Genomic DNA, 13,394 nt, shown 5'->3' with positions numbered 1-13,394 from the left:
GGCCACTGCAAGGACCCCTTAAGCCTTTCAAGGGTTGGGGACAGTGCACAAAACAGGCTTGGGGAGGGATGAAAAACAGGACATACAGAGTTCAGCTGCTCTCCTCCTTCTCCATGGTGGTTCCTCAAGCCTGGGGAGGGGTGGCAAACACCCTGGCTGTCTGCTGGTCCCCTGCTCTGGAGCCTGCACCTCCCACAGCATCCCCACATCACTGGCCAGCCAAAGGCTCCTTCAAAGAAAACACAAAGCACGCAGCTAAAAGATATTCACTTACAGTTTATTTCTGCCTGAAATTATTTCACATCTCTTTGTACACAGCTACAGAACAGTAGTAGTAAACCATTGGTAAAAGCAACAGTGCTAAGGAAAATGTTGGCATTTTTTTTTCTTCTTTTTTTTTCTTCTTCTTCTTCCTTCCCATACTGCATCTTCATACAGTGTGGGATTTGAAGGGGAGGGAAAAACCTGACACACTACATGAGTTAAGACTCAATTTCAGTTTCATTATTAAAAAAAAAAGAAAAAAAGAGAAAAACAACATCATTTGGGATGGGGTTGTCTACATAGCAACAAACTTTAAAAAAAAGAAAACAACAAAAAAACCTGAACAAAAAAGCTTGGCTTTCCATTGAATAAGATTAAATATATATATATTTATATAAAAAATTACATTGGCTGTATGTGAAACCTTGAGGTGCTGAAGAATAAAATAAAAGTGTTAAACAGAGGAAAAAACTTCTTTTTGTTTTGTTTTTGTTTGATTTTTTTTTAAATAAGCAGCTCTGTACAATGAAGGCTCATTATGAAAAAAAAAAGTCGACAGCATAGTTATAAAAGAAACCACAATTTTTAAAAAATCATCTTTTAAGCAACTGTGGAATTTGAAAAATGTAGCAGTCACATTTACAGACAGGTCAGAGCTATCGGATCAGCAACACCGCGATTTCCTCAGCCTCCCCAGAGGAACATGCAGAACAATGCGTGCACAGAACAGGGCAGGGAGGGGGGCACGGGACAGGGCAGGGAATGAGGGGAGGGAGGGAATAAAAAAAAAAAAAAACAAACAGAAAAAGCTGATGCACAAAGTGGAGGGAGAGCTTTTTTTTCTTGTTTTGAAATATCGGACGTAAACAGAAAACAACGGAGGCAACTCATAAAATCTACAGTTTGCAAACACCCCATTGGCAAAAGAAACGTCTTGTCCCCATCTCCCCTGTTTAAACCTGACATGGCTTAAAAGACTAAAGAAAATTTTCAGACTTTGGAAGGAATTGTGACTTTTATTAATCCCTGCACCCCCTTCCCCAACAACCACACCCCCCTTGATAAAGATTTTCCTTCCTATTTGATAACATTTGAGGCATTTTGAAATCAAAAAGACAACGCGATGAATGTTGACAAAGAGGGAGTATAATACAGTTTGCATTACTAAAAGGCAATTCTTCAAGGAGGACATTTCCTTAAAAAAAATAATAATAACAACAAGACAGCAAACTAGTTTATACAGTACTATACGCAAAAAAAAAGGGTAAAAGAATTAACAATTCATAAATAAAAGACAGGTCCCAGACCTGTTATTTGTGAACCATTTTCTTAAATAGGTGCATTATGTAAATCTTATGTACAACAAAATTACTTTGCATAACAACTGCAAGAACATGAGGGGAGGTGAAAATCATATTGGTTTTGGTTTTCTTCTCTTGAGATTTTTGAAGTTTGATTTTCTGGAGCAAACTGGTGAAACAGGAGTTCTGGCTGGCTGGGTGCCAGCCAAGGAAACCCAGGTAAGTAAAGACAAAGGAATATATTTTTTTTCTCCACACGGCATAAAACACAAAGGCAAATAAAATCCACAAAGGTGTTTTTTTCCTCTTTATAATCCTCTTGCTGCTACAAAGTCCTTTTTTTTGTTTGTTTGTTTCCTTCCTTTTCAATTTAAATTATGTTGATTCTGAAATCACAAAGCTGAAAGAATCCGATGGGGTCCAGGCTTGCCCCATCCTCCCAACACACACAACTCCACTCTCCTACCCCACAACCACAACTCCTGCCACCAAGTCCCCAGACTCACTGCTCTACAGGAATTGGCCAAAAGTTATTTTCAGGTTTGTTTCAATCTGTCTGTTTTAAAAATCTTTTCCTTCTCACAAGAAGCAAAAGAGAAGAGTGGGAGGCAGGGAGAGTTCACCAGGCTTCGGTGTAGCGGACATCCACCTCCTTTAGGTTGGGGAGTTTAGCCTGTGAGGGGAGGAAAGGTCAGAATTAACAACGTGTTCAGGGCTCAGGTAAAAAGTTCCTGTCAAATCTCTTGTGTGGGATCATTCCCTGTGCTTATCCAACAGAGCAGTGGTATCCAAATCTGGAGGAGGAATAGAGAAGGGAGGGGTGAAAGAACTTCCTGGGGAAGGAGAGCACCTTGCCCCGCTGCTGTTGGTGTTGATGGTTGGCTGCCCAAGGTAGGTAAAGGTCAAAAAAAATTTGTGTCCTGTGACTTTCTGTGTGACAGCAAGCCTGGGACCTGCACAGCTCTGAATATTGTACTTGTATTTTGAATGTGGGCTCCCAAAAGAGGATGATAGCATCTCCTCCTCTTGGCTAGGAAAGCACAGAGCCCCACTGGTGGTGAGGATGACAGACAGGCAGCCCAGGAGAGGTAAAGGGCAGACACAGCTTTCTGGCCTGGGAGCTCCTGTGTGGAAACAATCCCTGGACTTTCTCAATTCAGAGGTCATATCCAAATCTGGAGGAGGGCCATAGAAAGGGACAAAGCACCTCCCAGCAAACTGGGAGGACTGATCTGTCAACCACCAATTGCAGGAAGAGGTGTGACACCCTGGGCCCAGTGCTGAGCTCAGCAGTGAGGCAGAGCAGGTGGGTGCAGCAAAGGAACAGGATGCCGAGCCCTTACAGACACATGGAACTAAGTCCCACCTGCTCTAAAACCCATGCACCAGCCACCAGGTCCAGATCAGACCCCCATCTTTTTTATGCAAATGCTTAGCAGAACATATCTGTCCAACTTTCACCGTGAAGGCGGTGCACTCAAACTGCAGCAAAGAGAGACACGTTCCTCCTTCAGCCTCCACACTGCCGATTTTACCCTCCACGTACTAAAACAACTCGTGGAGCATTAGCAACTTTTGGTGTCTTTGTGGTCTCCCTTCCACAACTCTGCTGCTTTTGGCCATATCATGCCTGGATCACCCCACTCGAGGCAGACGGGGATTAGCTCTTTGCTCCTACTCCTCCATCCCTTTTCCACGTTCCCTGACCATAACTGCATGGCTAATTCTCTCAAAACAAATAAACACATTTAATTAGGCCAGGGCATAATTGAGGACTTGGAAGTTTCTAGGAGTCATTATTACCTCACTCCTTGATTTATGTGCGCGTGTATTTTGATAAGAGCTATTCATAATCCTACAGACACTGCCAGCAAATAATTTTTCAGTTAGGCAATAATGACTTCAGTAGTGGGTGTTTATTTATTGTCTGGTTCAGCCTGCCTGGTACATATGTGGGTGTCTGTGTGTGTGCAAGCGTGTTTAGTGGGGTGGGGGATGGAGCTGAGAGGAAATGTCATCACTGGCTTGTGCCCCAAATGCTCTTGCAGACCAATGTGAGAAGGAGGAAAGATTTGTATCAAAAATAGGCTCTTTGAAGTCTCAGCTGCTCTTAACAAACCTACAACCATGTGCCCTAGGGAGAGAAACTACTACCTCTGAACACACAAAGAGCCCTAAAATAATGGCCACCAAGATAAATCTCAGGGGAAGAGGTGAAAGGGGAAAAAGTGATGCCTGCCTGTTTTCTCAGCTTTTGGAATTCTCTGCAATCATCAGGACTTTGCTCACAGGCAGTTTTGCTGTTTGCCCTGGCAAGCCACTTTCTTTTGTGGCTGCTAAGGGCTATTAATGCCATACCAGAGCAGAGGGAACCAGTTAGGAAAATGTGAGTTTCAGTAAGAAGTGAGTGGGAAAGGGGCTCAGAAGCAGGGGTGGGACCAGGGGAGCCTTTCAATAGATGCAATTTCAGAGCCCTGGGCCAAATACAGCATTGACCTTGATTGTCTGTAAATGCCTGGGGCCTGATACAAGCTCCATTGTGTGAACCCATCTGCAAGCCAGCTGTTAATTCCAAGGACTTCTTTGCATATACAATTGTGACACAAGTTTTTAAAACTTGATCTTGAAAACTCCATGCAAACAACATTGCAGCTGAGTCCCTGAGGGAGCCCTGGCTCCACACAGAACCAAAGATAGATGTTTGCAGTGAATTTTGAAAGCAGAGCAGTTACAGGACTTGCTTCAAGTTTCAAACTCAACCCAAGGTTGTGACCTTTTAAGTAAATGTGGCCCAATCTGTTTCAACATCCAAGACAAGTAAATGTCAAGTTTCATCTTGAGTCCTTGGGTCTCTAAGGTAAGATTTTGGGAGATGCAGCTCACACACCACCAGAATGAAAGCAAAGTCATGAAAGCCAACACATCTCAGGCAAGCTTTGAAAACACCTGGGGCTACAACCTGGGTCTTTGCACCATTTTGCCTAAGTGGTTATAAACTCACAGAAAAACCAGACATTACATGCCAAATTTCAGAACTGGGCATCTGTGCAGACGTTTCTGCTCAGAGCCCATTTCCAGTCCTAGAGGTGTCAAGATAAATTTGCATCTTCCTTGATGCTTTCAGTTCTCACTTTGCTTTCCAAATCAAAGCTTCACAATACTGTTGACCCAAATTACTTTTGGTCCTGTTAACAGTACAGGATATGGTGTGCACTAGATTGTACCTGTCTCTGTATCCTCATCAGAAACAATCAATTTATGAAACTTTTACTGATAAAGCCTTTACTGTTGATAGCACAGGCAAAAAGACTGAGCTGCTGATTCTATCTCATACTTCTCCTTTCAGTATATTATATGTTTCCTGGGTCTATTGAAGCCAGCAACCTCACAATGCTGCTTTCAGTCATTATATCCACAAAATAATCCACTTCACCCTCTTCAGATAACTTTCATGCCACCCACTCCATAGGGCCAGTTCTCCCTGCCCTAGGCATCACCACCATGCTCTTGCTACAGACTTCTCATCTTTAGAGGATGCAATTCACAAATACCTTGAGATCTTCGTAGGTATCCGCTGAAAGTTTGGTGCTGTTCATATTTAAACTACACAGGCTCTTCATGGCTGAAAGAGAAAACACACATATATTTATGATCATGCTGCATTTTCTTAAAATATCATGCTTGCAGTAGGCCAAAGCATAAACAAGACACGACTATGTGCAGCACTCCCAGGAAAAAGCTGAATAGCATAAAATATAGAAATACAAACGGATAAACAGCTGTTTGGGCCCTCATCCAGGAAAAAGTCCCTATTTAGGAAGGGCCATTAAGCATATGCTTAAGACTGCTGACTTCAAAGGAGTTCAGTCAACTTTTCATAATCGGTTTCCTGCACATTATTCTGAATGGTGCCCGTTCTCAGTGCTCTGCGTGGTGCTCACAGGGGCCATGCTGATCTGGCAGTCCTCCCTCTCCTCCCCCCATTCCCATTTTAGGCTCCAGTACTTAGCAGAATAGTTTCCTAAGATGAGCCATAACTACTGGCCTGTCTGGCACGTCTGCCTAGGATCAAGCCTATTAAAGTAGCCCTCCAAACCCAGCAGTGAGGTTTGCAAAGCACTGCTGGGAGCAGGAGGGAGTTTCACTCCAGCACATCGAGCTCCTCTCAGTGCTCAGGGAATCCTGGATGCCTCGCTTTGCCTTGCCTTGTTTAAACCAAGAACAGGGAGAGTTTCACCTCCCCAAAAACGAAGGAACAAAAAATGCCAGGAGGAGTAGGGAACCTGCTGCACACAGCTGCAGAGAAGCTGCCAGGTGGCTTTGCAATCTTCACCTCCTGCAGCACAAAGGCAGGTCCCATCCAGAGGGGATACCGCAGGAAGAAATCTGGGAAGTCCCTGGGCAGCTGGTGACCACGTGAGATGGGGACAGGTGCCAGAGTACAGTATGGCTCAGGAGGACAAAAAGCCAACACGAGGCCAGCCAGTGCCATCAGGCTCAGGTGACCATCCCACAGCTGGACAGGGCTGGACAGTGAGGAGGGACAATCAAACCCAACCACAGCCACAGCCTGTCCCAAACCCCAGCAGAAGCAGCGCTGTAGCACTGAGAGATCCACCTCCTGCCCAAACCCACACCAACTCCTCAGAAGCCACCCAAGTGTCCCACACAGCCCCTGTTTGTCACTCACAGCTCAGTGCCAGCAGCCCGGCGTCCGTCACGGGGGTCTCGCACAGGTTGAGCACTTGCAGCATGGTGAGGTGCTCGGACAGGAGCCGCAGCCCCGCGTCGCCGAACTGCGGGGCACAAACAGCTGGGTCAGACATGAGCTGGGTCAGACCATGAGCTGGGCCACCCACACCTCTGCAAGAACCTCAGTGCAAACAGGGCCCTGGAAATGGGGCTTGGCCAAGCCCTCCATTGCTCACCGCCATCACCAATGACAGCAGAGAAAGCAAAGAGTTTTATCTACAACAAGGCTGGTGAGGGGCTGGGAACACAAACATTTGAAGGAGCTAGGGCTGTTCAGCCTGGAGAAGAGGAGCCTTAGAGGTGACCTTATTGCTCTCTATGACCTCCTGAAGGGAGGTTGTAGACAGGTGGGGTCGGTCTCTTCCACCAGGCAGCACTGACAGAACCAGAGGACTCAGTCTCAAGGTATGTCAGGGGAGGGATAGGCTGGATATTAGGAAGAAATTTTTCACTGAAAGAATAATAAAGTATTGGAATGCTCTTCCCAGGGAGGTGGTAGAATCACCATCTCTGGATGTGTGACCACCAAGTGCCATGTGGACATGGCACTTGGTGTTGTATAGTCTAGTTGAGGTGCTAGGGCATAGGTTGGACTTGATGATCTTACAGGTCTCTTCCAACCTCATTATTCTGTGATTCTGTGATCTCTGTCTCGCAGGCAGGGAACAGAGAAATTGAGTGACTTGTGTGCACTTAACCACAGGCCACCACTTAATTGGACTGGTGCCTTTGAAGCCTGGACTAAGTACGAGTGGGCTCCCACCCAGGCTATACACGACGGTTATGGCAGCCTCAGCCAGTTCCCAACCACATCACACAAAAAAAGCACAGTGCAAGTGGTACTAATTAGCTATTTTGGTCTCAAGAACAATGCACTATTGATTGGGAATTGTTCTATTGACCCACTTGGTTTCTGCTGTTTCTAAATTCTAGATTAATGGGAACCAGGATATCGCAAAATAAAATGGAATCTAAAACCTTTTTTTTCTCCTTTTTAATTAAAAAAAAAACCCACTCACAAAAAGCAGGCTCTTTGTTCAGTAAAATCAAACTCATTTTGAACAAAAAGCATCAAAGTTTCTCAGATGCAAAAGTTACATTGTTAAGACAAATCTGGAGGACATACAAACAGTTAAAACAAGCAAGCAATCAGTTTCTACTTTATATTCCCCATTAAAAAAAAAAAAGGATATTTCTGGGATACAAAGTAGTTAGGAAAACAAAACAAAATATTTACATGACATTTCGGTAAAAAAATGCTGCTTTTTGTGGTTGCACTGACTATAATTGCATTTTCAGTGAGCACTATAAATAGGTGCTAACAGAAAATGGGGGAAACCTATTCAGTGGAGAACCTCAGAGAGCAAAACCAGCAGGGAAACATAGAAGAAAAAATTTAATTTTAGAAGTTCCTTCAGTCAACAGCTGAGTAATTTGTTCAGTTAACTTGGGGCTTTTTTTGCTTACAAAATAATCACATTCTCATTATAATTTCCTTCTACTTATTCATTATCTGAGTTTCTTTTTGTTGCTGTTGGGTTGATCAGCTTTCAAGCAATTCACTGCCTAAACAAAGCACAGACTGTGCTTTGCTTGACCATATGAGCTGCACAACATCATTTTTTCATCCTAACTGGGTGAAAGCAGAAGCATTTCCCAGATGAACAGCAGCAAAGGTCCTACTCAGGACACAGGAGCAACCATGCCCAACTGGAACATGGGCATGTTCATTCAACCCAAGATAGCAGCAACACTTTTATAATTAAAAATAAAACAAAAATTAAAAATTGGAGAAAAAAAAAAGGGGTGAAGAGAATAAAAAACAGCTGCCAAGATGAGCTAAACCACAGGAAGGCCCTGTAAAAATAGCAGGAGGACAAAGTCATCTAAGCAAGCCTCTTCACACACTCTTCTTGTGCTGACGTAGTGTGGAATTTCAGAATTAGTCAGCACTGGTTCCTGCTCTGAGCCTCAGCTGCAGAGCACTCACCTGAGTTGACCACAGGTTCAGCTGCTTGAGCGAAGGCAGTTTGATGAGGTGCTCAGCACAAGCACTTGTCACATTGGTAAAGGCCAGGCTGAGGTTTTCCAGATTCCCAAAAGATCCTGAGCTCAGCAGGCGGGCCAGGTCTGCATCCTGAAAGCAGACAGAGATTGGTAAGGGAGATTGTGGGTGCCCAGCCTGGAAGTGTGTGGTGTCACCGATACTGGTAACCAGAGCGAGTTGCACAACTGCTCCACTTGTTTACAGTAACAGAGAACCACACAGAGCAGTTTCTGTTTGTTTGGCAAGCAGCTGGGCTCTTGTGGCAGCGTTGCTTCACACACCCTGGGAAAAATTTGTCCAAACATCAGGACAAAAATGTCCTTTGCATGTGTATCCTTGTGAGACACAAAGGCTTCAATGTCAGAGCAAATGCTGAGTCTTTAAACATCATAAAGATTTAACCATGAAGTCCAGGTTCCACCTGTGCTCAGCACCATTACCTGGCCTCAGTGAAGTTAGTCTGGGTTTGCATCAAGCTTAAATGCAATGGTGCTGGGTCTCTGAGACTTCCATGACTAAAATCCAGAACTGGACATTGTGAAGTTCGCCTTTGTAATGGCAAAACTCTGTCCCCAGAGCTGCCATTCCAAATCTGAGCAGCACTAAATGTGAGAGCCTGCTGCTGGTGTTGGAAACTGCTGCACAGACCCAAGAGCAGAAATGTGCCCATGTTGACAGAGCAAGTGGAATGGCTCCCCACTAACTACCCAAAAAACCACTGTGCCACGTGGCAAACATAAATGAAGTGTTTAAATATGGAAAGACAAAGGTGTTTTTCTATTGACACCATTAACTTACTGTGGACTTGGATGGCAGTGTTAACCTTGTGGGGCCACCTTTTCTTTGCTGGAAAAGAGAAGATATTTTGGTCAAACAAGCTGCCATTCTACATTTCAGACTCACTGAAGTACAGCAAGCTCCTCACTAGCGCTAACCCTGCTCCCATTTCAAAGCTTCCTGCCAGCCCTTCCCTCTCATCCCTGCTTCCCCTGCCCTGAGTGTGCCTGTTGTGTCCCTGGGGACACCCACTAACCACAGCTAAGTGGGTTTTCATGCCATTTGTCTGCTTTGGCCTGCCAGCATTTGGCTACTTTCACCTTAAAGGAAACAGCTTTAAAATGCTGGGCAAAGTGAGCAAAGGGGTTAAGATGGGGCAGCTGATAAAATAATTTGTTTGACTTCAAAAAAAGCATCTACTTTTCAGGCTGGGAGAAGGGGTTAAAGACAAATAAAAATGTGAAAAAGGGAAGAGGAAGTTTGTGGGTATGTTTGCCTATGTGAAAAAGTGCTAATGTGAGCAGGTCCATTTGAAATCTGTGGGTCTTTCTCTTTAAAATCAGGAAGAATCTTTTTCTATAGGCTCTAGCTCTGAGAACTAGACCTAAAGACCATCTCAGTGAAATGCAGTGAATGCCAGAGCATTTAGAAATGCTGGCCAGCACCAGAACCATTTGCTACTCATATGTCAAAAGGTGGCAGAATTTGACAAGCTGACTTGTAAGATCTTGAGACAGCAGGGTTTCACCTTTATTCCTTCCCAGGGATCCTAAGCAGGTTATTGAATATCATTCATAAACATAGTATGGGATTAGTCACGTCAGTAAATATCACACAGTATATATATTCACAGTAAAATCCTCTGAGGACTGCTCCCATCCTGTTGTTAACTGGGAATTTCACACCCTGCTTGTCTTTCTTTTGTACCTCCATTTGTGGAGAGCACAGAGCCCAGTGTGCTATGGCAATGTGTGCAGGGTGACATACCAGCTCCTTTAACTCCCTCTGCCTCTCACACAGCTGTTCATACATTCTCTTTCCCACGTCTGTGCTTTCCAGGGTGGAGATGATCTGGAGCTGGGTGTCATTATTGTCAATGATGTTGTATTCCAGCATCAAACACAAAATCTAGCAGCAGAACAAAAGGAGAGTGGTCAGTGCAGGGTTTTCATTCCATTTCTTTCAAATATCCTAATTACACTGGGCATGGCAGTTTAAATTCCTGGGTAAGTTTTAAGAGCATGCAATAAGGAGGTTAGAGGATATCATAGCAATATTTATGCCACTTCCAATACATGAAATTAATTTTTTATTTGTAAAGAATGAAGTGTAATCTCCAAAAGCCAGCCTGACTATCCTGCCCCTCCCATTAGTGTTCATTCCTTCTGACTGAGAGGTGCAATTATTTGCATCAGACCTGGGAGATGGCTCCATGCCACAGCCCTCTCCAGAACAGCTACAATCCATCCAGCACAGGCAGAGCTGGGACACTGCACACCAGGGATTTCCCATCCCTAAGTGCTGGGGCTTCTGTGCAAGCAGAGCACGTGTGAGGTGCACCCAGTCCACGAGGCAGGATGGGCAAAGGGCACAGAGGCTCCAAGAGAAGATGCTGGGGGCTCTCTGCTGTGGCCAGGACATCCCCCACCTCACTGGGAACACACCCAGCTCTCCCTGGGGAAGGGACTGCCAGGAGCAAGGCAGATCCCAAGGGATGATTCCAGTGGGTCACACAGATTTAGGACACAAGCTGTCTCATCACACTGCTTTTCCTTTCCTTTCCTATGTATCATGCCATTGCAATTAAAATGCAAAGCTTTTATTCCCTCCACAATTTCAATTATTTTTAATGAAGAAAAAAAAACCCAGCAACATCATATTCAAATGCATGCAGCATGCTCCTTTATTTACTGGATTAAATTTGCATGCAAAAATCTAAGTAAATGAAAAACTGTAACTCTTTCCATCTATTTATCTACTCTCCTTCTGCTGATAATGACATTTATCAAGAAACTTAGGAAACCCCAAAAAATACATATAAACTATTAGCACAACAAAAATAACAAATCATAGCATAAAAAATGTGTATTAAGGTTTCATAAAGGCACTTCCTGTGCACTGCTCATTTTGCAGGTGGCAAAGACAAGAATCAGGCATTTCATCATGGAAAAGCCTTGTGGTTGTGAATTGGGATCTCTCACCACAGCCTACAGCACCATGGCCATTTATTTCCCATCCTAACCTCTGCAGCTGCATTCCAGCAAACAACCTCTTTGTCCAAAAATTCATGCACCCACCTTTCATTTAATTCACACTCATATCTACAGAACAACAATATTCTGTTCCCCTTCATTCAGAGAAACACAACCAGCCACTGCTGGGGTCTGACATAACACAAACCTGACCCCTGAGAGAGCCAGTTCTGGGAAAGGCACTGTGAACTCAACACTGCTCATGGCCACACATTTTCAGGGCTTACCTCTACCATCGTCTGGTTACCCCTCAAAGCCAGCAGCATGCAAGGTCCCAATTTATTTTCAGCCAGTGAAAGCAGGAATTTCTTTGTTTTATAACAGGATCCCATTAAAATATGAACCTATTCAAGAAACAGAGGTAAAATTAAGGGTGTAGGCCTAAGAAACACAAATACCTCTGGAAGGGATATTGTTAAGCAGTCAAAAAGTGTTAAGTATTTGCAATAAACCAAAAGGAATCTTTACAGTTAGGGTTGCAGTGTCCCAACAGCTTTACTGCTGAATGGAAGTGACTTTTCAAAGAAGGTGATGCCCAGCAAGATTTGAGGGAGTGGGAAGTTTTATTCCATAAAGGAGCCCAGCTGACAGCCTGACAGAGGCTCCCCAGGAAACATCAGAGCAGCTGTGCAATTGCCCCCATTCCCAGTAACCTGATGAACCCAGCCCCGGGGGAAGCACTGGGGATTTTCCTTTCGCATCTGTTTGCGCTTGGGTTTCTCTGGAAATGCCAGCTGGGGAGCAGGGGCTGTGTGGGCTGGGTGTCTAGGTAAAAGGCAGTGCTGCTGGCAATCTGCTGGCCTTGGATAAGGGCTGCTGACAGACAAAATCACCTGTTCAGGATGAACAGACAGGACCTGACTGCGGAAGGAAGGAAGGAAGGAAGGACTGCTTCAAGAAAATCTGGCAGCCCTAAGCACTAAGCCAGAGATGACTTCAGGGGTTTTCATGCTCTTGGGCCACTATCCTGCTTTCTCTTTTGCTTCAGTTTTCCCTGAAAAGAAAGGACTGTTGAGAACATGCCCTGAGTGGCACTCCTTCGAGTCCCTGAGCTGACAAAACTGTTGTGCAGACTCTCTGAAAGCTCCAGAAAGCACCATCTGATATCACACAATAATGCCTATGGCAGAAATGCAAAGCCACTTGTACAAATCAAATGTGTCTCTTCTCAGAAAATAAGTTGGTCATATTATTTCCAATGTAAAAGCCTTAGAGATTAAATGCAGGGAAGCCTGGGTTCATAGAAGAAAGTCTTATTTCATAACCCAGATGGCTGATTCACCATTTGCTGCAGAGCACTCAGTGAGAATTTGCATTTTCCAACAGCCTAGGCAGGAAGAGCTCCATTATGTGGACTCAACACCAGCACTACCCTACAATAACCTTGTAAATACATTCTGTGGCCCCCCTGGCTCATGGCATAGCCTGCAGTATGTTCAATACTGCTAAAATATCACAACCATGCCATGATGAGGTCAATTTTATGTGAATCATGGCTTCATTATCAGCAAGCTCTTTAGAAAAACAGAAAATCTTTTTTTCCTTAAGCCTCCATCAGCTCAGGTGGCCTTTAAAAATGTGAACCTCCAAGCCAAGAGAGATTTAATTTCATGCAGTTTTCATTAAGTTTTTTTAGAGATTTTCTTGAGCAATGGAAAATACTGACAGTGACAGTAAAGTAACATTAGGTGCATCTCAGAACAGGGTGTTTTTCCAACTTTATGGTTAGTCGTTAGCAGCTCTTTAAGTATTTATCAACATCCTTGCAAAGGGCACAGAGTGCTGCATATTAATGTGTGTTAGCATTGTGCTTTCTCATGCACGCCATCTCCTGATGCTCATAAATATCCTGAATGGCTCTCAGGAGAAATGATACAGTTCTGAAGAAATTTTCTTTTCGAAGATAAAAGACAGATGAACAGTGAAGAGGGGTGAAACCTTTTGTAAACACTCTTCTTCCATTATCAGTTTCAGAGGTAATTGATCCATCTGAATTTAAGG

At 44.1% G+C, this 13,394-nt stretch overlaps 1 protein-coding gene across 3 annotated transcripts in view; it reads right to left on the bottom strand.

Moving 5' to 3' along the window:
- Nucleotides 1-256: 256 nt before the first annotated feature.
- The window catches only part of CMIP (c-Maf inducing protein), a 130,630-nt gene continuing 117,492 nt past the window's right edge, over nucleotides 257-13,394 (bottom strand). For all 3 annotated transcript variants that reach the window (XM_009090745.4, XM_050978835.1, XM_050978836.1), the window contains exons 15-21: nucleotides 11,621-11,737; nucleotides 10,129-10,269; nucleotides 9,163-9,210; nucleotides 8,308-8,454; nucleotides 6,256-6,361; nucleotides 5,117-5,187; nucleotides 257-2,238 (exon numbers count right to left, since the gene is read on the bottom strand). In XM_009090745.4, the coding sequence (XP_009088993.1) occupies nucleotides 2,185-2,238; nucleotides 5,117-5,187; nucleotides 6,256-6,361; nucleotides 8,308-8,454; nucleotides 9,163-9,210; nucleotides 10,129-10,269; nucleotides 11,621-11,737 (684 nt within the window). In that variant the 3' untranslated portion in view covers nucleotides 257-2,184. The remainder of the gene's footprint in view (nucleotides 2,239-5,116; nucleotides 5,188-6,255; nucleotides 6,362-8,307; nucleotides 8,455-9,162; nucleotides 9,211-10,128; nucleotides 10,270-11,620; nucleotides 11,738-13,394) is intronic.

Source organism: Serinus canaria, chromosome 11 (genome assembly GCF_022539315.1).
Source record: "Serinus canaria isolate serCan28SL12 chromosome 11, serCan2020, whole genome shotgun sequence".
Lineage (NCBI taxonomy): Eukaryota > Metazoa > Chordata > Aves > Passeriformes > Fringillidae > Serinus > Serinus canaria.
The sequence above is the reverse complement of the archived record's forward strand: the minus strand, read 5'-3'. Positions and strand labels throughout refer to the sequence as shown.